At 26.9% G+C, this 24,089-nt stretch overlaps 2 protein-coding genes and 1 pseudogene across 2 annotated transcripts; 1 reads left to right on the forward strand and 2 right to left on the reverse strand.

Annotated features, from left to right (window-relative positions):
• The first annotated feature begins 789 nt into the window (after nucleotides 1-789).
• LOC132953655 (piwi-like protein Siwi) lies at nucleotides 790-11,543 on the forward strand. Its single transcript, XM_061026028.1, has 15 exons — nucleotides 790-802; nucleotides 1,745-1,956; nucleotides 2,016-2,195; nucleotides 2,714-2,893; nucleotides 3,453-3,608; nucleotides 4,749-4,870; nucleotides 6,231-6,336; nucleotides 6,397-6,686; nucleotides 6,933-7,084; nucleotides 7,317-7,444; nucleotides 7,532-7,697; nucleotides 10,271-10,398; nucleotides 10,833-10,993; nucleotides 11,196-11,346; nucleotides 11,417-11,543. The coding sequence occupies exons 1-15, from the start codon at nucleotides 790-792 to the stop codon at nucleotides 11,531-11,533; spliced, it is 2,262 nt and encodes a 753-aa protein (XP_060882011.1). The 3' UTR covers nucleotides 11,534-11,543.
• Nucleotides 11,544-14,586: 3,043 nt separating this feature from the next.
• LOC132953656 (uncharacterized) lies at nucleotides 14,587-15,333 on the reverse strand (annotated as a pseudogene).
• A 1,686-nt stretch (nucleotides 15,334-17,019) lies between these two features.
• LOC132953658 (uncharacterized) lies at nucleotides 17,020-23,171 on the reverse strand. The gene is made up of 12 exons (XM_061026029.1): nucleotides 22,965-23,171; nucleotides 22,704-22,902; nucleotides 22,471-22,647; nucleotides 22,160-22,410; nucleotides 21,885-22,096; nucleotides 21,698-21,772; nucleotides 21,511-21,585; nucleotides 21,280-21,448; nucleotides 20,949-21,215; nucleotides 20,702-20,877; nucleotides 19,840-19,898; nucleotides 17,020-17,081 (listed from the first exon to the last, which is right to left on the reverse strand). The coding sequence occupies exons 1-12, from the start codon at nucleotides 23,169-23,171 to the stop codon at nucleotides 17,020-17,022; spliced, it is 1,929 nt and encodes a 642-aa protein (XP_060882012.1).
• Between the last annotated feature and the right edge of the window lie 918 nt (nucleotides 23,172-24,089).

A 24,089-nucleotide genomic window follows, 5' to 3' on the forward strand; every position in this document is an offset into this window, starting at 1 on the left:
TCACGTTGCTTTTGAAAACTACTGGGAAATTTTTACTTTTGACCCCCCAAAGTACCAACTAGATTCACTTTCCTATCAGAAAAGTTACTATTGAAGAAAATCCAAGCACTTTTACTGTCCTAAAAGGTGATGACAGACACAAAAATAAAAAAATAAAAAAAAAACACACATCATTGTAGAATCAATACATTCATCGCTTCGCTCAGAATCTAAAATTATTATGTGTTATATTTCTTCTTTTTTAAGAATATAATACATGAAATGAAACTACGAAATTGTTATGTTTGCAAGGTTTGGGGGGGGGGGGGGGCTTGGTGGGCTTTTTTTTGGGGGGGGGGGGCTTAATATTATTATTTATAAGTGTTTTTGTCATTTGATATTTAATGCCGACAGTTTCATCAACATTTTTTTATAACTTTATGAATAATATTGCTTTTGTCGATCCTGGCCAGCTTACATACCGAAATACCCTGAAAAATAAATAATTATTATATTGCGCAATAAATTTAAGAAAAATCACACACATTCATACAACAATTGTTTTTAAATTGTTGTCAGTTTTTACTTATAATTTCTTCTAAATTACTTATACCTTCATTATTGAACAAAAATAAAACGTTGATGGGATTTAACAACTTAAATAATGGTTTTTTTTAAAAAACCATCATAGAACATTGTGTTTATGTTAATGGGTAGTAATATATTTATTATACCCATACTGTCTATTAAACCTAAATTCAAAATAGTGAGTTGTATGACACAATTGTTGTTTCAAAAATTAATTATATGATGGCAGTAAACGGTTTGAAATCCACCGATACTGATGGCTTAAGTTATTTTATTTAGGTACCGATAAGGCTACAAGTATCCAAGGATCTCAAATCATTTTATAGCCAACAAATGTACCACAGATATATTATTACTATATCTGTAAAATGTACAAAATTATGATTTATCATAAATATTTTTATTTATTTGTCTATGATAATATATAATATTTTTTGTTTAAATTTTAATGCATTAAGGTCAGAATATTCATGTACCTATTCTTAGTTTGGTAAATGGTTATTGTCTATCTTATCTACTTAGGTATATCTATCATAAGCAAGCCTGGGCAGTTTAATGATAATTTTTTAACTGAGTTAAGTTAAGTTGATAGAAAACATTTAAAAAAGATTATAGTCAATAGTTGTCCTATTTTTTTTAACCCAGTTAAATTAAAAGTTATATGGAAACTTACAATTAACTTATAAACTTAAGCTAAGTTATTTGCTAAGTTATAAGCTAATGCATATTTTTTTTTTTTAATTGAAAAACTTAGGCTAAAGGTTTATGTTAAATAGCTAAAGGTATAATTAGCCAGTAATATGGTTTAAAATAATAAAAAGTAAAGGTTTATGTAATATGCATCATCAATAATAATTTTATTATATTTGTTATTTAATTATTAATAAATTAACGTAATTTGTAGTTCATTAAAAGACAAAAGTAACTTGTTATTTATTAAGTCTATATCTATAAAAATCAGCTAAGTTATTTGTTAATTTAATGAAAATTAAATTTAAAAATATTAAGTTAAAATTACCTTAACTTAAAGTTTTTAACTCATTTATGCCATGGCATGATCATAAGTATACATTTATATATTTATACATTATATCCAATTGTACCTACATCAAATTGGTACAAATTTCCAGGAAAAAAACTAAACAAATCAATAATTTATTGTTTTATTTTTTTGTAGGGACTTTAGGACGTTATGTGAATTTAGTAACAAATAGTATTAACTTATTTGATGAAGAAGATTGTATATTACAAAAATACAGGATATACTTTAATCCAAATGTCGAGACGAATATCAAAAAAGAAATATTAAATAAACATAAATCATTTTTAGGAGAATATGTTCTTGATGGAGATATTACATTGTACAGCATTGTAAAATATGAACCAAAAGTAAGTCTTTTCTAATATTTTATACCGAAATACATTTTTGTCTTACCAATTTGTTATAGAAATTTACCATAAGCGAAGACTGTGGTTCTAGTGGTTCGTTGGTAATTATCAGTATAAATCATATATGTGAAGTTGAAGGAAGTGAAATGGCAACAATTCTCTTAAAATTTGTACATAGTTGCTTAAGACATGCACCATTTATACGGGTTGGATCGTATTACTATGATTCAGAAGCTACAGTAAATATTCATATAATTATTATTAAGAACCATACTATAATTACTGAAAATTAAATATTTATTTACAATAAATAATAATTATAATTGTATAGTGACAACATATTTTTACAAAATATTGTAATTATGATTAACACTTATATTTTAGATTATGAGTTGAGCAAGAAATGTATTGATTTTACAGTTACCTTTTTTTTTATTTTTGCTTTTATGGTGGTTTCTGGTAGCAAATTAGATGAAACTAGAAGGTCATACTAAAAATTTCTCAGTACTTTTTAAAAGAATTGGGAAAAAAATTTGAACATCATTAAAATGTTAATATTATTATTAAAATAATAGTTTGGTTACCATAAAGTTAGGAGTCATCACTTTGAATCATTATTCATTATATAAAATGATTTGTCATTGAATTAACATTTATTATATTCATAGCAGTGCTTACTGAATGATGAGGAATACTCGACTCCCACAACAGAAATGTTACCTATTTCCTCCCTTTATTTCTATACTTTTTTTTTTAGATAACTAATAAAAGACTTGGAGTACAATATTGGTCTGGTTATTCATTTGGAATCAGAGAATGTAATGATGAATTTGCATTATGCATTGAACTATCAGATAAATTTAAGACTGCGGAAACAGTTTTAGATTTCTTAAATGTGAGTTGTGGAAATAACAGAAACAGATTTCCTTGTTTAATAGTGAGTCATTATTATACTACCTATATAAAATGCATCTATTTCTGTAGCTAGTACTTTCCATTTTCAAGATTGTCCTTAAAAACATGAAGTATAAATATTTTTGAACACCAACTTTAATTACCTTAATATTTCGGTGTGCCAAACCTATGGCACACTAGTTGAATTGAATTGAACACCAAGATATTTTAATTTCATTGGTAAAACTTGGAATTTAATGAAAAATTATTGTAAAAAAAATATATTTATTATTTAAAAATAATGTAGTTATTAATTATAACATTTTGTAAGTTTGGAACTCATTTCCAAAGATAAAATAAAAACTTTCTTAAATTAGTACTTACTTACTTTGTTTGTAATTTTTTTTTATATACAAACACCATTACTGGCACAATAATTAATTATTTAAATATTTATTAAAACTAATTATAGGATTTTGGCACTTAACACAAAAAGGTTTGTCATCCTTGTGTTTTTCTAATAAATAAACTTCACTAATTATTTCACCTTAGGTGTGTTGGATGATTTATTATTTAGAAGTATTCTTGTTGGTTTTTTCCAGAACAATTTTAAAGCCATTATTATTGGGACTGTAGTTCAAACATTACACAATAATAAATTGTACAAAATCCATGCTGTTGATGAGAATTTAAATATTTATTCAACATTTATGAATGAAGATGGATCAAAGATATCATATAAGGACTACTATAAACAAGTAAATTATTATTATTTTTTTTTATTGTTCTTGAAACAATAAAAAGTTCTGCTATGAATACTTGCTAAGGCCATTAGCCTTAGGCATTTAGTCATTTTTGTATTAAATTACATTACATTACTTAAAGTTTATAAAAGAGGAGAAAAAATACAGTTTTAGATTAAATATTTACATATTTATGTACATTGCAATTTTTAGCTATATTAGATTTAGTTTTTTAATTGTTTTAAAGAATTCTATTGAGTCAATTTCGTTGTCTGGGTTTGAACCTAGACTTGTTATAATAATGTCTTATGTTTAGTTCCTCTCTTTGTTTTTGTATTTTCTACAATCTTTGAAGATTTATTTGATTGTGAGCGTGTTGCCACATGATTGCCATATATTGGTGGGTCACCTTTTGCCATCAAATATCCATGTGTCAGTTGAGACCAATCTTGGCCCCATTTAGTTTTTTCGTTTTTGTGATACTAATATTTGGGTTTCGAAAATCTCTTGACTGTTTGTTTAATTTGATTTAATTTATTTGTTTGGATACCTCATTTATTTTGCCAGAAAGAGAGATTGATGTATTGTGATCTCTAGTTTGGTTTGTTTATCTGCCCTTTTGTTGCTGATTATTCCTATGTGTCCAGGGTATCCAAATTATAATTATGTAATTGTTATTTTGTTTTCTGCTTCTAGTCTGTTCTACGTCGCCAGGTATATCGCTTGGATTAAAATTGTTTTTTATACTAATGAAGGAGCTTAACAGTTAACGAGTCACTTTGAACATATTTTTGGTTTTAATTTTGTTTATGTACTTTATGGTCAGTAGTATAGCAATTGCTTTGGCTGTATATATGAAATATGTTGATGGTTGTTTGAATGATGTCTGTAAATTGTTCTTTTATTATGGATTTATTCCTATACCTTCATCAATTTGGAGGCATCGGTCTATATTTCTTGATATTTGTTTAGATGCTCAAGAGGTGTGTTTTCCTTGCATAGTGTGTGCAGTTCTGTGTTTATGTTGTGCATACTTGTCCATAATTATATTGTTATACAGTATGATTCTTATAGTTTATTTATGACTTGCTGTCAATCATTGTACCTACTTGTGTATTTATATAATAACTCACATGTATTTTTTTTTATTTTTAGAAATGGAACATAACTATTCTAAACGATAAACAGCCAATGCTGAAAACTTCAGACCGTGATGGTGGCACATTATACCTTGTTCCGGAACTATGTTCTATAACTGAATTCAATGATACTATAGGGTAAATCAAGTTATTTGTTAATATGTAAATAACAATTATCTGAACTTAACTCAAAATAAAATAATATTCTTAATTTAATAGTAAAGATAAAAATTTTGTTTATGTTATATATAGTTTGTCCTAAAAGTTCTGTATCATTCTAGTTATCTCCATGGCATATAAATGCAGTTTTTTCAATAGTATTCTATAAAAATATATATACTATTAAACTAAAATATATATATAATCTTCTTATATTATAATCTGTTTGCTAAGAGACCAGGACTGTGAGATCGGATAGAAAATGGTAGTACCCTGCACAATAGTACCCTATTGTCTAAGGCAGGGGTCTCCAACCTTAGGCCCGCGGGCCGGGTCTGGCGTGTTCTGGGCCTGTTATTCGTTGATTGGTAGTGATTGCAATTCATATGCAGTTTACTTTAATTCACTACGTTAAAAAATAATTTAATCGTTGAGTAGGAATTGTTGACGGAGTTGCCAGCATTTTCAAAATTCATAATATGCGTGAGGTAGTTCTAGTTTCTCGGTGAATTGAGTATAGATTACTGTTGAAAACCCCACATTTAAATATATCGACATATAACAATCTCACAGTTACTTAAGGAGATTTAAGACTTTAGGGATATACTGTATATAGTAGGTAGATATATGACATACAAAAGTTAGTACTTATAATTTGAATAATATTATAAAATTATATGTTAATTTTAATAAAATGAAATATAAAATATATTGTTAACGTAGATATGTTTTTGTCTTTTGGGCTAGATGCAACTTATTTTTTCTAACCAATATTGTCATAAAAACGCAAATCAACAATAAAACACTTTTATGATTCTTCTATTTTTCTTGCAGAGGAAAAATATCTAGTAACATGCTACATATTTTAAACCTGCACCATCGTCAAGATTAGTTTAGGTCCCTTTGAATTTTTTTTTATACATTTATTATACTTAATATAATTAATTAACAAAGACGAATGTACATATACCGCATACGTTTTTTGAGACAACAAACTTGATCATGACTGAGTTGCCCATTGTCTAAAGTATCTTTGGGCGAGTGCAAAAATTACAGTCAAATAATTTTTATTTATATTATATTATAAACAGGCTATATTTTATAACTCAGTATCCTATACACTATTCAGTATACATATTTAGTTATCTATAGACTACATAGTTATAGTATCAAAAAATATACTTGGTAAAAGACCATATTTGCTCAGAATCGTTTTTTGTATGCAATGATTAATCATTGAACTCAAATTAAACATATCCATTACGCTATTACAGTGACCACTCGACACTTATGTTATTAATGACGTTTTCTTTAAGTATTAACTATTTAAAAATTACAGAAAAAAGCTCCTGGTTAAAGAATTGAGTCAGTATACAAATTATGGACCAAATAAAACAATAAATAAATATAATCAATTTCTTAGTAAATTGCAATACACACAAAAAGTAAGTATGTTTATTGAAATATTAAAATTTTACTTTGTTAATTATTTTTGTGTATTATAGTTCTCTGAGGCTTTAAATTCGTGGCACTTGAGTTTGAGTAGAAAATTAATTAGAATCTCTGGACGTATACTACCTCCTGTGAATTTAAAATGCCGTAATCACATTATCCCTGTTGGTGATCAAGGAAATTGGACAGATCAATTAAAACTGTTAAAAATGTTAAAAACCCCATATGTTGAGAACTGGGTTGTCTTAGCTCCTTCGAAGTATTTTTCAATAGTAAAACAATTTGTCTATAATCTAATGCTTATAGCGAAGACAATGGCATTTACACTACCAGAACCAGAAATGTTAGTTTCAATTATTTATTTAATTAATTGTATTATTATTAAATTTACTATTTATAAAGTACAATATTTGTGCCGTTTTAAGATGAAAATTTGGCTGTGAATGATTTGTTATTCGTTTTGTGTAGCACGGCACCTATAGCAGCAGGCTATGCATCAGCTGGGGGAATTCATTTTCCTGCACAGCTGGTTATCATCTTAAATGGCATGGGTATATGCAAACATACTGATTTATGTTTATGTTTTTAGAGTACAAATTAATGATGAATCTCAAATATTGTACATGAATCATTTGGACGAGATTGTTAATAGAAATATTAATTTTATTTTATTTGTGATCAAGTCTCGGAATAGTGATATTTATAATGGAATAAATAGAAAGTTATGTTTAGAAGCATCAGGTAAATAAATACAATTTAAAATGTACACATTAAAATTAATTATTTTAGTCGTATATTGTTTTTTACATACCTTCTGACAAGTTATAATTTTTAATATCTTTAATCCTTTTTATATTTTTATATACAACACTAATATCATTACTTTTGTTGAATATCTATACTTATATTATGAGTCTATTGGGTAGAAATTGGTTTATTATAATCATAAAAATAATTAAAAAATAAATTTCAGTACCATTTCATTTACTGTCTTTGAAACAAGTTTCAAACAATGACTTATCAACGTATGCCAAAACTGCCATACGAATAAATTGTAAGTTAGGTGGAGTGCCCTGGTCAGTAGCGGATATCGCTGATGAGGTATTACTAATTGTCTTATTCACAAATAGTTTATTTATAAATTATGAACCGTTAAACATGATTAATTAATTTAAATACATTTTTCAGAATATTATGGTAGTTGGATTGGATATGTACCGAGATTCACTTAACAAACATAAATATTTTTGTGCAGTAGTGGTTTCAATAAATAGTTGTAATATGAGATACTCCAGTTATGTTAAACTACTATGTAAAAAAGACATATCAGAATTTTATGTTTCGTGTATTGTTGGTATGTATATTATGTTTTATAATTTATTAAAAATCTAAGGAAATAAAAACATGATTAAAAAGCCAAAGGCACCTAAACAATTTGATAACCAAATTTTAATTTAAAAATTTAGATTAAAATATAAGAAAACTGGTTATTGCTTATTGTTATATTTTGATAATAAGGTTATTAAACCGCTGATTCGCTTTTTTTGGTTATGAGTTACTAGTTTCAATAAATTTGTATTTTTTAATTGTTTCTTATGAAGATTGATGCACTCATTGTTTAGTTATTTTATTTATTGGTAAATTGCAATGTAATGTTACATTTCATCAATTATGTAATATTTAAATATAGCTTTAAGAAAATAATTTAAGTAGAATTTTGATCTAATAAAAATTTAAATTTTTTACATACATTTAGTTGATGGTTGATACATAAAATTAAAATAAACTGAAATATATTTAATATTAATGCTAAACGTTTGTTTATTCTAATTATACAAATTATAATACGTGTAAATATAGCAGTAGGAATATATGGTAGGAACCATCAATCATGACAAAATAAATAGCCCGATAAATAGAAACCATATCAAACTCCTCTCTCACTAACACGTGCCAACGACGTCAACGTTTGGTGTGTATGTCAATAATATTAATATATAATCCTTAAAGTTATAATGACTTTTAAATCATCCTAGGATATGTAGTCTTTACTTTTTATCATTTGTTTTCAAATCTTAGGGTCATACTTTGTATTTCAACTTATTCAGTCATTTGGTAGGGTATTAGCCATTTTGGTGGTAGATTTTTAGGAGATTTGTTGAACTTTTCAGCTGACCTTTGAGACTGTTGCTTACACTTTTGAATCTTGAAGCAGAGGACAAAGATTGAAATGAGATTGGGAGCTATAATTATTATAATTATTTTATAGAATTAAATGATAACTCTAACTATCTAACTATTGTAGTTACTAGTTGATAGTTCTGAGTTTTTAGTAAAACATTATTTCCATTACAAATTATGAGGTAAAAGTACATTATCTGGAAAGTAATAAGAAATAACTAAAATGTAATTCTAAACATACATTTTTATTTTCCTTTCAACTAAAACCTGCCAGTAGAGAAAAATAATTTAAAATTAACAAGATATAAAGTTATATAAAAAAACGCTTGCCAAGTCAAGGATCGGCATGTAAACTTTCTTGATTTTTAATTTTTAGGAATTTATTAACTGATATCACAACCAAGCTGTATAACAATTTGAATCCAGAAAAATATCGGTGTGAACAGCCCAACAAAAAATCATTTTCATTTTCATTCAGTGAGATAGATCTCTGAAACCGGAGAGCGGATTTTGTTGTTTAGGGTCTTGTAAGATTCACATTGGTTAGGAAAAGTGCAGTGAAGATTTTCAGAACTTTATCTTTAATAGTTAATTCACAACGGAACATTAAAAAAAATTAAAACAAATTTTATTGGGCGTTTTTTGATGTTTTTCAGCTTTACAGCTTTGAAGTGAATTAACGATTGGATATAAAGTTCTAAAAATATTCGCTGCACTTCTCCTAACCAATGTGAATCTAACAAGACGCCCTAACAACAAAATCGGTTCCCCAGTTTTGGAAATCTACCTCGCTAATGTTTGATTATGGAGGTTTATATAATTATTTAGTATATCTATATTTTTTTTTTAAGAGGACGTCACAACCGAATGTGTTGTTTCCATCTTACACACGTACGACAGACTAAACGCGTTTACATAGTCTGAGTAGAACTCGCTCAATTTTAGTTTTTAAGTCAAAATACCTATTGAAAAATTGAATTGTGACAATATTTCTGAGGGCAAGTCGTTGCGTTTTTTCGATTATAAGCAATATAACGTTCATTATATCATTTAGAAATAGAAAAAATTTCAACATTTTTAAAATAGGTACCATTAACTTTTCAAATTAAAATTTCTTAAAAAAAACACAATGACTTGCCCCCAGAAATATTATCACAATTCAATTTTATAATAGGTATTTTTAGTCTAGAACCAAAATTGAGTGAGTTCTACTGTTCTACACTTCTACTCAGACTGCGTAAACGTGTTTTGTCTATGTAGTACGTGCGTAAAACGGAGACAACACATGTGGGTGCGATATCCTCTTAACAAGATATCTTAAACTTTATTTGATGGAGGCATTCAAACAAAACCGTTAACATTACTAATTAACTAGAGAAATTAAATTAACATAATATGAAATGTTAAATTAATTTATGTATATAGTATATGATTAATTAATAAATTGTATTAAATTAATTTGGTTTTTAAAAAAAACAGTAAAAAACATTAAAGAAATAAAATCAACAAGCGCACTTATATTTAGCAAAATCTTTAAAAGTTTTCTATGAATTTTATGTCACAGTGAAGTGCATTTTTCATCTTTGAACTTCTGCATCTCACATTTTCCTTAAAATATCTTTATATATTATAATACGTTTATGATATTTATATAAAAAAATAAACAATAAAATAAATCTTTACAGCAATTCTTTGAAGTTTATTATAAAATGTATAATTGTTTTACCAATTTCATTATTAATTTAGATGCTTTAAGTAAGTATAAAGACTTAAATCGAAAATTGCCTAGAGGAGTACTAATATATAGAGATGGTTTAAAATATGAAGATGAATCATTTAAAAAAACTTGTATGTCTGAGATTAATTTAATGCTGGTTAGTAGTGTTTTAAATTTTCTTCCATATATATTATATTATAATATACAGGGTGTGATGTCATTGTAAGCGACGTTTTTTAGTGATTATGGATCGATAATATTGAGTTACATAAAAAAAAGTGTTTCTTTATTTTTAGCTTGCATTTTTTTATTATTACAATTTCAAAAAATTTAAGCACCCAATTGTACTAACAGCAAAATAAACTTTATTTTTTCAAATGGTAACAACTATATTTTTAAACGGGTTCTTTTTTTTATGTTGAAAGTCAAATTATTAATTTTGGTTTGCTAGTTTATTAACTACGGTCCTCTAAAGTTTAGTGTAACGTTGTCAGAGTTGAATATATATACAATTGTACCTCGCGTACAATGACATAATCTACACTCTGTATATGGTTATAAAAATGATAATATAAAATCTTGTTTTTACAGGCAAAATGTTTGGAATTCTATCGTGGATGTATGGTTCCCTTTGCATATATATTAGTAAGAAAATCAAATGAAACTAAATTTTTCATTCATAATGATTCATTAAATTATAAAAATCCACTACCTGGAACAATTGTTGATTCTGATATCACTAACCCAAATATGTGAGTATGAATATGCATCTAATATACATTTTATTTGAGAAATGTTATTGATATAATATTTAACATGATTGTATATTATAATCATTAATCACTTATCATCATCTAACTTAATATTACATTACTATTATAATAAATTAACTGTTTTGTCATTTTGATGTTTAACGAAATGTACAAAGTTATAATTAACACTTATCTGTGACAGATTGGACTTCTTCTTGATTTCACACACAGTCAAGTCTGGATCAGTGTCTCCAACTTACTATTGTATACTGTTTAATTCTATTCCTCAGTTTTTGATAGACGAACTACACATGATCACTTACTTCTTAACTCACGTGTACTACAAAAGTTCGGTGCGTATAATTTAATTAATAATAAACATAAAAATCAAATATTTTATTGTGTTTTAATTTATTTTTCTAGCATACCATACGAGTTCCTGCACCGTGTCAATTAGCATATGATTTAGCATATTTTAGTGCAAATACACTTAAGAGTACGGAAAAAATATTGTTACACAGCTATCCATTTTTTTTTTAAATTATTATTTTTTTCATTATATTTTTACTATGATATTTTTGTCTATTATTTTTATAAATAATTGTTTAGCCTGGCTGTATTGTATATTATGTTATTTATATGATCAGTGTCCAGATTTTATGTCTATAAGTTTTAGTTCACATATTTTAAAAACATTTTTTTTTTAATGTCTGATGATCATAATATGTTCACTTTATTAAATTTGATTAAACCCAATTATTAGTAATGTCTATTTCTATTTTATGCTGATAAAAAAAGTCTAGTTTTATAATGTCCACTAATTCAAAAGTTGTATACTTTATTTATATATTTATTTTTCTTAATATCCATTCAAATTAACATCACACAATAAATTGTTGGTATTATAAATATTAAGTATATAATATAAATGTCCATCTCTCCATTAGTCTATTATTGTTTGTACCTATCTACCATTCGTTGGATGGATTGAAAATTTTAGTGTATTATGTATTTATGTATCACAATTGTCATCTTAGATACATATTTTTTAGTTGGTTTTATATTCAGTAGAATTTAATATTTTATTTTCATTTTAACTGTTTGAATGCAAGTGATAGTCAATGAAAACCAAGCCAATAAGAATTTTGAAATTTTGGTCATTCATTTAAATTGTTAGTTCAGAAAATGTGCTCATGTGACATTCTTACCAATGTAATGAAAACATTTTAAAAATGGTATTTAAATAAGTGTAGGTTCTTTAAATAATAAACATGGAAATGTTTTATCTTATAAATTAACTAGCTGTCCCGCCCGACGTGAACAATTTATTTGTGGTGGTGTGGCGTGGTTCACTCTCAAATTCACGCCCCATGTAAACGCAGCTTAAAGACTTTTTTTTCTCTTCGTTCGCCGGCGTGCAATGTAGTGGAAGAGCCAGTGTTGTACATTCGCCGACGCCAAAGTTTAGCGCTGTTTTCGTCGTTTCCAACTCCCGCCGTGACTTTGCGCGTCTCTACCGTAGGTATTACTGCCGTTAACATTTCAACAGTTTTGCGGTAATGAGATTATCATTGTCGTTTGTGAATATTGCGGTTTTTTTCTTTTGTCTCCGAACCTCAAGTCCGCGGTTCGTCTTTTCATGACGCTTTTCGTACCTCAGTACTTTGGTTACCGTTACTCCGAACGTATAGTACCCGTCGTTGGAAATCCGTGTTTGCAGCGTCTGTATTGTGCGCGGGTGTTGTGAAATTCGGCCACCGACACAATCTTTTCGTTATTATCGTCGACCCATAGGCGTGCAAAGGAATTTTCGGTAAAAGTGTGCAGATGTATTTCACTTGGGGTTACTCCATCTACCTACTACAATCCAGTAAGATACATAATATTATTGCCTCTATATTACTATAATTAACACTTCGTTTATAATTTAAATATTTTAGACACTCTCTCATTGATAATGAAAAGGATATAAGATGTAGGTACATTTAATACTACCTATTGTATAAAATAAAAACAATCATTAATTTACATTCACCTAATTTTACATTATATACATTTATAATGGTAATCTTCCCCAGTTGCGTAATGAACGGTGTTTTATGAATGGAATTTTTTTTTTTTGGGGGAGGGGGGACGGTGGCTGGATACGTATTATGGTAACTAATAACATTAAAAAAAAATTAAAATATTTACAGTTACATAATAATTATATGTACTTTATAGTATACAAGGGGACAAAGCCACTAGTGGGTAGGCACTGAAATATAGTGTGCATATGCTGGGCATCATGGTTTATAAATTTTGACCACTACCCCACTAATCTTCCCTATATACCAATAGTATTTTAAACTGATAAATTGTTTCCTCCACGTCTCAATGAGCTTGCAGTTTCTTGCTCAATAAATATTGTCAGTAAGGCATCTAACCTTTCTTGAGCCTATGTACTGCGCAATAATACTCTTAACGATTGCCATTTTTGAAAAAGTTCTTCCACAGGAATAATTAATAACCTAACCTAGTGAGTAATGACTGGTTTGGTAGTAAATTCTTGTATCATTGTCATGTAACCATGTCGACTGCCATAGAACTGATGGGGTTCACACAGTATCAGGGTATAAGAGTAATTTTACAGTTAGTTAAAAAAAATAAATAAAATAAATAAAAAGAGCATGTGGGCACCTGGCAGTCAACATGTTAAATATATTTGCAAAGGTTCTCAATCGGTCTGTACCATCCTTAGTTATCCAACTCAACCACTGAGTTATATTACTATTATTCTTTTTCTTGGTATGTCATCTATTGGTGTAAATAGTCTGATTTCAGTGCTTTCTATTTCTAGTTTAAATAAATTACCTACACTACCTACCCAGTAGACACGTCAATGTCTATTATATGTCTGTTATATATCACTGGTTAGATCAAAATATCCATTTTTGATGTTTAATTGATGTTATTTTTACATTCCAAAATAAGTCTATATGAAGAGAACTATTTAAAGTCTAAATGAATATTGTTAATATACATCTTAAAGACTGTCTTTTATTAGTATACAAACTAGCTTTTTAGATGTATAGAAAATATCTATAATTTGTATAAGATAAATTATGATACATGACTAATTAATATAATTAAATATAGTCTCATACTATAATGTTTATGTTTACTATTAGGTATTGACTAATAATCCACTTATTTACTATTCTAGGGTAAATGTACACATTTACAGTTGGATAGACATTAAATCAAACATTAAATGTAATTAATATATTCAAAAACAAAAATTAATTCACCAAATTAAACAATATTTAATAGGCATAAATAAATAATAATTGATAATTGAAAAAGTGAGCACTCCCATAAACATAAAATACAATATATAATATGTAAATGATATTATAATAATGGATAGATAACAATCAAACATATTAAGTTAAAATTAAAATGTTGTAATGAAAGCTTTTAAGATATTTTTAATCATGTTTACAATAAAATATAATGTAAATTATCAAATTAACAAAAATCAGCAAATTATAAATTATAATACACTATAAACACTACCTACATACCGCAATACCGAATATTACTATTTTTTTTTATATATATTTTTCCTGGGTTCATGCTAAGCGTAACCGGTTTTTAATTCTGAATCCAACCACATCTTAAGATCCTATTGGATGTTTCATCATATTTACAACCTAAACAGTTAGAACAATAGTATAATTAATTTAAATAAGTAACACTTTTTCACAGAGTTTCAACCATCAAAATTGTAGTCAATGCACAATGGTCTGTTAATAACTCGGTTAATAATGTTCTTAACACCTATGTGTTAGTGTCATTCTGTGATATTCTCCCACATTGATGTAATCTACTGTTCTAAAATAAAAATTTAATTTAAATTATTTTTTTATTATGGTAGTTTTTAATAATTTTATGAGTAATTTAATTAATACCATTAGTTGTTGTGAAGCAGACAATTGCAATTTTTCTTCAATATCACACACTAGCTACAGATTTAACAGACAGAATGAAATATTCAGAACATTTTTGTCTGATTGTTGATTGGGGTTTAGATTCTCCATTGCTCATGATTAATTTTGTTATTAATTTAATAGCTACCTGTTGATCTTGTACAATTTGTTGAACTAACAAAATTTGCTGTTGTAATAAATGTATTGTAGTATGAGACAAGACCACGGCTCCGGACGATGATGGCGGATAATGTTCATTATCTACAAAATAAAATATAAAAATGTAACACATCATACTTACCTGTAAAGGATGAAATTAATGCTTATGCAGAAGAAAATATTATGAGATTCATTATCATTTTCAAACATTGATGGTGATTAACAATTGTCAGAATTTGTATCTGTAGCTGATAAACTTATAAGTTTGATATTAATTGATAAGTCAGTAAGCAATAAGTTTATGATATAAATAATTTAATTAAAGGTACCTTGAACTAATAAATTAATTTGTGTCAAATTGTTTGAACTGTTATTATTATTATATTTCTGTGGAACTAGAGCAGTAAAAATTGATGGGAATTTTTTTTGAACATTGGAGTGGTAAGACTATAAGACTCTTTTTCACATAAGAATGAACCGCTTCCGCGCATGCAGACTAAGCTGCCAAACAGTGCCTGATCTACTATCTTTAAAAAAAAAAAGAGCTACTTTCAAAAAGCTACTCTATAGTCTATCCCAAGGATCTATTGAGCCATATTGAACATCAATAAGTGGCCCTTAATTTTTTAGATTCTGAAAGTACAATGATGTAATGATGTATTACAATGATTCAAAAACAAATAACCCTAGACACTTTAAATTTTCACCAAATGTTTAAATGACAATTGTCCATACATGGTAACATTTTTAAATAATTTTGACTCATTTAAAGCTATTTATAGCCATGAGAATTTTTTTAAATTTTGTAAATATATTTTTCAGTTAGAAATTCATAAAAGTTTTTCTTTGCATAGCTAAGATTAAAAATTTTAATAGAAAATTTCATATAAGTTTTTCTATCTATAACAAAAAAAAAAGTGAACTTAAATGGAACATTATATTTTCAAGAGCTTTTGGACTTTTGGAAATTTTTTACAATATTTAGCGATAAATTATTAAACTCCAATTAATCGAATTTTTATGTTTTGTTATATTTCTAAAACTAATGACAGTAAACTCTTGAAATGATCATCAAATATTTATATCAGAATTTTCCATACCTGGTAAAATTTTCAAACTATTTTGACTTTTTGAGTTATTTATAACCATTATAATTTTTTCAAATTTTGTAAATTATTTTTCAGTTAGAAATGCATAAAAGCAATTTTATTTGTAACTATTAAATTTGACACAACGTCTCCGCTTAGAATCGTTTTTTGTATACAATGTTTTTTCATTGAATTCGAATATAACACATCAATTACAATGATATGCTCGACAACTACTATACAGCAGAGTGGTACCCACTAGTCCGCCTTTTTTTATTGAAAATTTAACAATTTTTATAGCCGTGCAAATAATATATTACTTTTGTTGGTTATGAGGTTGCTATTGGTTACAAAAACAAAATTGTTGTTATGATTGATAACAATTTATATTAGATCTGTATTTTATACATGGTCAAAACCATCAAAATTACTGTTTAGTAAACTTATTAGTAAGAAATAGGTACTACAATATATCTTCATTATAATATTACTTGAATGATACCTTCATGATTGCAATAAACTACCTTTTTCTACATCTGAATTGCAGTGTTCCAATATTTTTTCAGCATGTCCTATAAGACCTAGACTTTGAACTAAGCAAGGGATAAACACCTTGGGAGTAATCAGTGAACAAGTTGATGGTAATCATAGGTAATCTTTGTAGTAAATCATGGGTAATCATAGGTATAATCATTGAAATCAGTAATCTGGTGTACCATATTTCTGTCAGGTACAGGTAACCTTGGAAATAAGGTAATTTTTTAGTGTTTCCTCCCAAAATTCAGAGTTGGCGAATATGAAAATTATATTATCTCTGATATTCAGTTAGTTTGGTTTTTGAAATAGAAACTGCTGAAGTTGGATAAAACTCTGGATAAAACGTAGTTTTAACACTAACACATTTATTTTTTGAATTTTTTTGCAACAAGTAGTATTTTACTGACAACCATGTGGTGACAGGCTACAGATGGGGGATCTGGAAACTTTTGATTCTGGAAAAAGATTAATATTCGATAAATACATTCCTGAGTGAGTAGTATTCTTACTCGACACCTACTGTTCAACAGAAGGGTTACCTAGTTGACAGCTATTAATTGTTTTATTTGTTCAATACTCTTTCGTAAAAATATTGATTTTAAGAAATTATTTTATTCTTAATACATTTAAAGTTTTAACTTTTGTCAACAGAATTCCTGTACTATAAAAATGCCGAAAAAAATCCATTTGTGAACTGTAAGTCGCGTAAACGAAAGAGATTATTTTGCCCAAGTACTATGGTGAGATATGATAATGCATCCAACGCATATAATACCTTATGGGTATGTAAAATTTGCTTAAAATGCTTATTAAGCCGTGAAACAGCAGAAGGACATGTGATCAATTGCAATACTTGAACTAAGCAAAAACCACCCACACCACCAGCTATAAAGTAATAGTACATATTTTAGTCTTGTTTTTTTTTATTAGTTATGTTGAAAGTGACGCTTGATGGACTAATGACTTTAGTATTAGTATAAATAAATAATAACACGACAATATGATTATGTATAAGTATAATATATAATAACGTACAACTGGACTATTTAACTGTGACAGTACACACACCGTATACTCTATACATACTGTACGACGGTGCCTGTGCAGGTGAGTATTACATACTTCAAAGGCTCTATATATATCCACAACCGAGGTCGTGTTATATCCGTAAAGAGAGTGAGTCGTATAACTAGATACTAAATTGTACATACGTGTCAAGGTTGACTACTAATATTAATTGTATATTTCAACAAGTTATTTTCAAACATAATGTTAAAAAGTTAATTCATTTTTATTTTGTTCAGAAATGAAGAACGCTTCTAAAACACATGCAAATGTGTGACAATGAACAAATATGTAGAAGAGCATGAAAATACATTGATTTCATTTGATTTTAATTTTAATTTACAATTTTCATATTAAAAATAAATGTAGAGTTGGATATTATTATGCATTTTATTTTTTTTTTCATTTTTTGATAGTCAGTCATTGAATGCATATTAATTCATAGTATTTTGTTAAGTATATTACTAAGAGGTAGGCACATATTAATTATTATGTTACTTATAAGTTATATGGTATTGCTATATAAATATTTATTTATTTATAAACGGGTAGGTATCCTTAAGTAATAATACCTAGTACAGTAGGTAGAATCTCGATTCGACAAATATAACTATGACATTAAAGAATATTATATTTTAAATGAGTAAATATTTTTAAAATTAATCGTATTCCTGTTTATGAATTGTAACATCTTAAGAGGACTCTACACCTGGATGTGTTGTCTTTGTCTTACAAATGTAAAATATAGCAAAAACTGTTTTTCACAGGAAAGAACTGAGAAGGTTACTGTCATAACTAAGAAAACAAATTTTCAATACAAACAATATTAGAGCATTTTGCCAAACAATTAAAATTAAAAAATAAATAAAATTCCAATAAAAATAATTATAAAAAAAGGTAGGCAAGTGGATATTGCTTCTGTACAAAAGGTTAAAAGTAGTTCACTGTATAATGGGTGTTATTTAATTTAAATTCAATGATATAATATCATTGTATACAAAAAACGATTCTGAGCGGAGACGGTTTGTCAGTGTGGATATTTCATGGGTATTGTGTTTATACCTATTGTTATTACTTATTATTAATATGGTAGCCGGTAAGTTGAATTAATATTATAAAATTACAACAAATATTGGGAGCCTTTTATTAAATTTTCAAGCTAGCTTTTTACCCAACAAATAAAATTTTATTGACATTTATAGAAAAAATACTAAAAAAAATGGGAACTGAAAATGTCTATAAACAGTTTGAAAATATGTTCATGTATAGAAAAGGCTAATATAAACAACCAGTTAAAATTTCATTTATCTACGGTAATTTGTTTTAGAGTTAAACAGAAACCCAAAATCGATTTTGCGTAAATATTCCCGTTTTTCCTTAATTTTTGTTTTTATTTTTAATTTTGACTCCCTAGTACCAACTAGATTCACTTTCCTATCAGAAAAAATACTATTTTTTACTGTCCTAAAAGGAGATGACAGATGCAAAAAAAAAAATATATGTAGACTACAAAATATGTAATTAAATATGAATATAAAAATTCTTTCAAATCCTTTTTTTATATGCATATAATTAGTTATTCCTAGGTAGTTATTACTATAACAAGGGTACTCTAGTAGGGATGAGATTTCAAGGGTTTTACTATAAAAAAAGTTTGTTACTGGTTAGTTATCTGATGTAAGAATAGGTATTATGTTTTTAGTTAACCACAAAAACCAATAAACAATTAAGAGTTTGAAAATTAAACCTTTGTATGAATCAAATTTTAATTTAAACAGGTACCTACCCTAGGATTGTAATATTTGAAGTTAGAAACATAAAATCTAGTGAACAGAAAAAAATAATTCAATTTCAAACACACAAGTAGATATTCCAAAAATGTATGTAATTGATATATACATGAATTATTCAATTATATTTTTATTAAAATCTTTCAAAATTTACATGAGTATTTAAAATGTATTGTTTATAAACAAATTGATAATTCTTGCAGTATTTTTATCAAAACCATGAATATACAACATACCATCACGACTAATATTTCTTTGTTCAGAATGTTGTCCGTTTAGACAACAAATAATAATCCTAGAAAATAAAGCATAATTAAAGATTGTAAAGTTACCAATAACAGTAATTAAGTATTATCATTTTTTTATAATTTAAAATTAGTAATAAAAATCGATTTATCATTAGTCTAGAAGTTTTTACCTATAATATTCTCTTATATTTTGTATATTTTTGTAAACCTTTTGCTAATATATAAAGTAATTCAACAATTATGGCTGTCGTATGACAACAATGCGCTATTGCATAAATTGATAATAAATGGAATAGTACACTTATGTAAATCAAAGCAACAAAATATAATATTACAAATTGTTTGTTTTTTTGATTTTGATAATTTGCACTCGCAAATATATAAATAAAAATAAATTTAACTATAAAAGAGCGTAAATATTTTTTTTCTGTCAGTATGGTGTTCTGATCCTTATCCTATATTCATTGTGTAAAATCAAAAAAAATGGGTTGTATTCAAAAATATTCTTCGACTAACTATACTCGTATCTCAAAATATATGCATTGTTATGCATCAAAAATGTTTTCTTCTCTACTTAAGATTTTTATATAGTATGAATCATAAGATATCTTAACTCTATATTAATTTGCATAAATTCATAACAAACAATTGAAATCGTAAAATTCTTACCTATTGACTCAATGATCATTATTAAAGCATGCAACATATTGCTATGTATTTAAGCAATGTGTTATTTATTTATTTATTTATTTGTATAATTTAAACGGGCGAACCCATAAATGTGATCAAAGAAATCATTAAGCAATCAAATAGTTAAAATAATACTTTAACAGTTTATATAAAAACATACTTAATTTTTGAATTTGAAAATGCTTCATATCTTTTTTTGGTTTTTTTTATATATTTTAAATTCATTCCAGCAGTTCCCAGAAACAGAAACACATCAAGTTTTTTTCCGTGTGTTCCAGCCCAATCAATGGTTTTTAATGGTCTATTACCTTGACAATCGTTATGTATTTTGACGGACTGTAAAATAAATTATTATTGAATTTATTGTTCAATATTGAATAATTTTTTTAAATAAATATACTGTTCACCTTTTTGAACAAACAATTTTGAATGTATTTTGTTGTTAATTGTGGACGATAGTCAATATTAATAAATTTAAATCGATGAACTGGATCAAATAATGCGCATATCATTGGTTTGTTTGATTTCTCCTGGTGAATTATTGACTGTATCATCAACACGATAGCATCAATGACTTTGACAAATTTCACATGCATATATTGACAATTAAGTGACTCCATAGATCTTCGATTATCATAAGCTATAAGTAACCGACGACCTGATGGTTTTAAGTTCTAAAAAATGAATGCAGGTTTTTACAATTCTATATTGTTTTAATAACTGTGCTTATATGAATACTTTTAAAGTTTTTTTCACCAAACTAAATGATAAAAATTTTTGTAGTTCTTCTGCAGGAGATGGAATTGGCTTCATAAAAAATAGATGACTATTATTGTGAAACGTTTTACAACTTTTTTTAAGTTCATTTTTACCATTTTTCATTCTTAGCTTGATATTATCAGAAAACCTGAAACAGTAGTTTATTTATCTTTCATACCTTAATACCTAAATGGGTTTTCGAAAACCTACTTTGGTTCAAGCTCAGGTGTGACAAAGAACATATTTTCATTGTATTCTTTTTTTGTTTTAACAGCGCTAACCACACTAAAATAAAATATTCATGTGTTTTAAAATTATTAATTAATGTTTAACATATAACGTATTTGATTGTATTGAATTAGTTATACTAGTTCAATTGCCTTTGAATTTTACTTACTTTGATTCAAGCTCAGGTGTGACAAAGAACATATTTTGATTGTTTTCTTTTTTTCTTTTAATTGTGCTAACCACACTAAAATAAAATATTCATGTGTTTTAAAATTATTAATTAATGTTTAACATATAACATTTTTGATCCTATTGAATTAGATATACAAGTTCAATTGCCATTGAATTTTACTTACGCGCCATATCGCTGATATTTTAAATATTCTAAATATGAGTCTATTGGATGTATTCCAGCTTGTTTTACTGCTATACGATCTTTGAAGCGCAATATAAATTCCATACAGCCGTGATTACCCCATAAATTTTTAAATAAGCCATGGCGATGAAAGGAGTAAGTATTCTCTAATAATGTTGTCAGTGGTAAATGCCAAACAAAAGAAGTTAAAACCTAAAAAAAAATATATGTTAGAAAAGTTTTTTAACGTGTGCATTGAACCCATGTATTACTAACTTTTGTACTGTGTAGCATTTTTGGATATAATCGATGAAAGTCTTTCCCCAAAATATTCCATTTCAAATCAGCTATTTTTTTACTTTCTTCTTCAAAATCTATACGATGCACTAATCTAATATAGTTGTAAATACACAGTTGTTCCACTAATGATCTCCCTTCAATGACTTTTACTTTCTGCATTTTTTGTCCATATATTTCTTCCATTTGGGTTATACCAAATCGTATAAACAGAATATAAATCATATGACCTATAATATATTTAAATAAATGAATAATTTAATTATAAAAAACTATGGTTAATAAACTACTTGGGTCTTTTGAACTGAGATGAATTGTATTCATAATATGTTTGTGACTAACACCACGAAATATCTTTAGTCTTATTATTGATGAAATTGTCTCCAATGGATTTTTATCGAGATACCATTTTGTGAATAACTTTCGAGCACCATTACCATAACCTAAAGATTTCTTAGGTATATATCCTAGATCAAATGCACAATTAATATTATATAATTTTTAATATACTAAAAAAAATTACCTTGTTTGTGGAGAATCTTAGCAGCAGTTTTACAAAATACATAGAACATCAATAATTTAAATCCATCTGTACAAATGATTTTAACAGCTGCATAAGCATCAGTTATCATTTTTTGACACTCATCTTTTTTAAATTTTACACATACAGCCAATATATACATTAAATACTCATAATTTTGAAGTTTATTCTCTTTTTCTATCTGAAATTAAATAACAGTATTTAAAAACCAATCTTATTTAATAACCATGAAAGACAACAAACCTTTAAGATTATTGGAATGATAGAATTAATATCTTCAGTTTTATTTTTTTCAATAATCTTTTGAATCAATTGTATACCTTGAAATTCATAACTGTCTTTTTCATCTTTCCAGAATGTTCTTTGGTAAGTTGGGTGTACATAAATTGAACTTGTATGACCCAAGTATATAAATCGACGCAATTTAATTTCAATTAATGAATAATCCATCTTAATAAATAAGGTACTGCTAAACATAAAATGTATCATACATCAACACAACTTATATTAATGTATACCTACGCTATTTTATCATAATATACTTCAAATTAAATCAAATATTATACCTTTAATATATTATGATTTATCTGCAATATGAAATGTGTAATATTATCAGGTATCATGGATATACATAACTGTTTTTGATTACAAATCATTTATAACTAAAATCTCATTATATTTTCTAATCTATTTTGAGTGAATTGTATACAAAGATGTAACATTATATTTATTTATTTAATTATTAAGATTTACGAGCTGAATTCTTTTACAATGGTGCGTATTACATATTATATAGTATACATTAACAATATTAAATTTACAATATACTAGGATATATGTACAATAATATTAATTAACAATTTAAAAACGAGAAGGAGGGGTTCACATTGGCAATGGACATTATATGCCTAATAGGTTCATTTAACATATAGTTTGTGGTAGATAGTGAAATGGAAAAAGGGACAGAATGCCTGACAGATCGTTGAGGTACCTTAGAACTTATTAGAGATGGAGGGTATTAGGAGGGTAGGTGAGTCAATTTTGCCAGATAGAATATTATTTAAGAACTGGAGATTTAGTAAATGACAGCGATCAGCCAAGGAATCCAACCTGAGACTTCAAGCTATAGGTGTATAATCATGTCTTTTAATACTCCAAGTGTTTTTGATGTTGCTCATAGACGCCATAGGAAATAAAAATAAATAATCAGGTCGGGGATGTGGGATTTTTAGCAAGGAACCAGCAAACCTAAGAAATCGTCTGATATTATGGTAAATATAATTTAATTATTATATATACCTAACTTAATATTATATATATACACTTATATATATATATTATATTTATGTATGGGGTCTACTTCTAGCA

Source organism: Metopolophium dirhodum, chromosome 1 (genome assembly GCF_019925205.1).
Source record: "Metopolophium dirhodum isolate CAU chromosome 1, ASM1992520v1, whole genome shotgun sequence".
In the NCBI taxonomy this organism is placed as follows: domain Eukaryota; kingdom Metazoa; phylum Arthropoda; class Insecta; order Hemiptera; family Aphididae; genus Metopolophium; species Metopolophium dirhodum.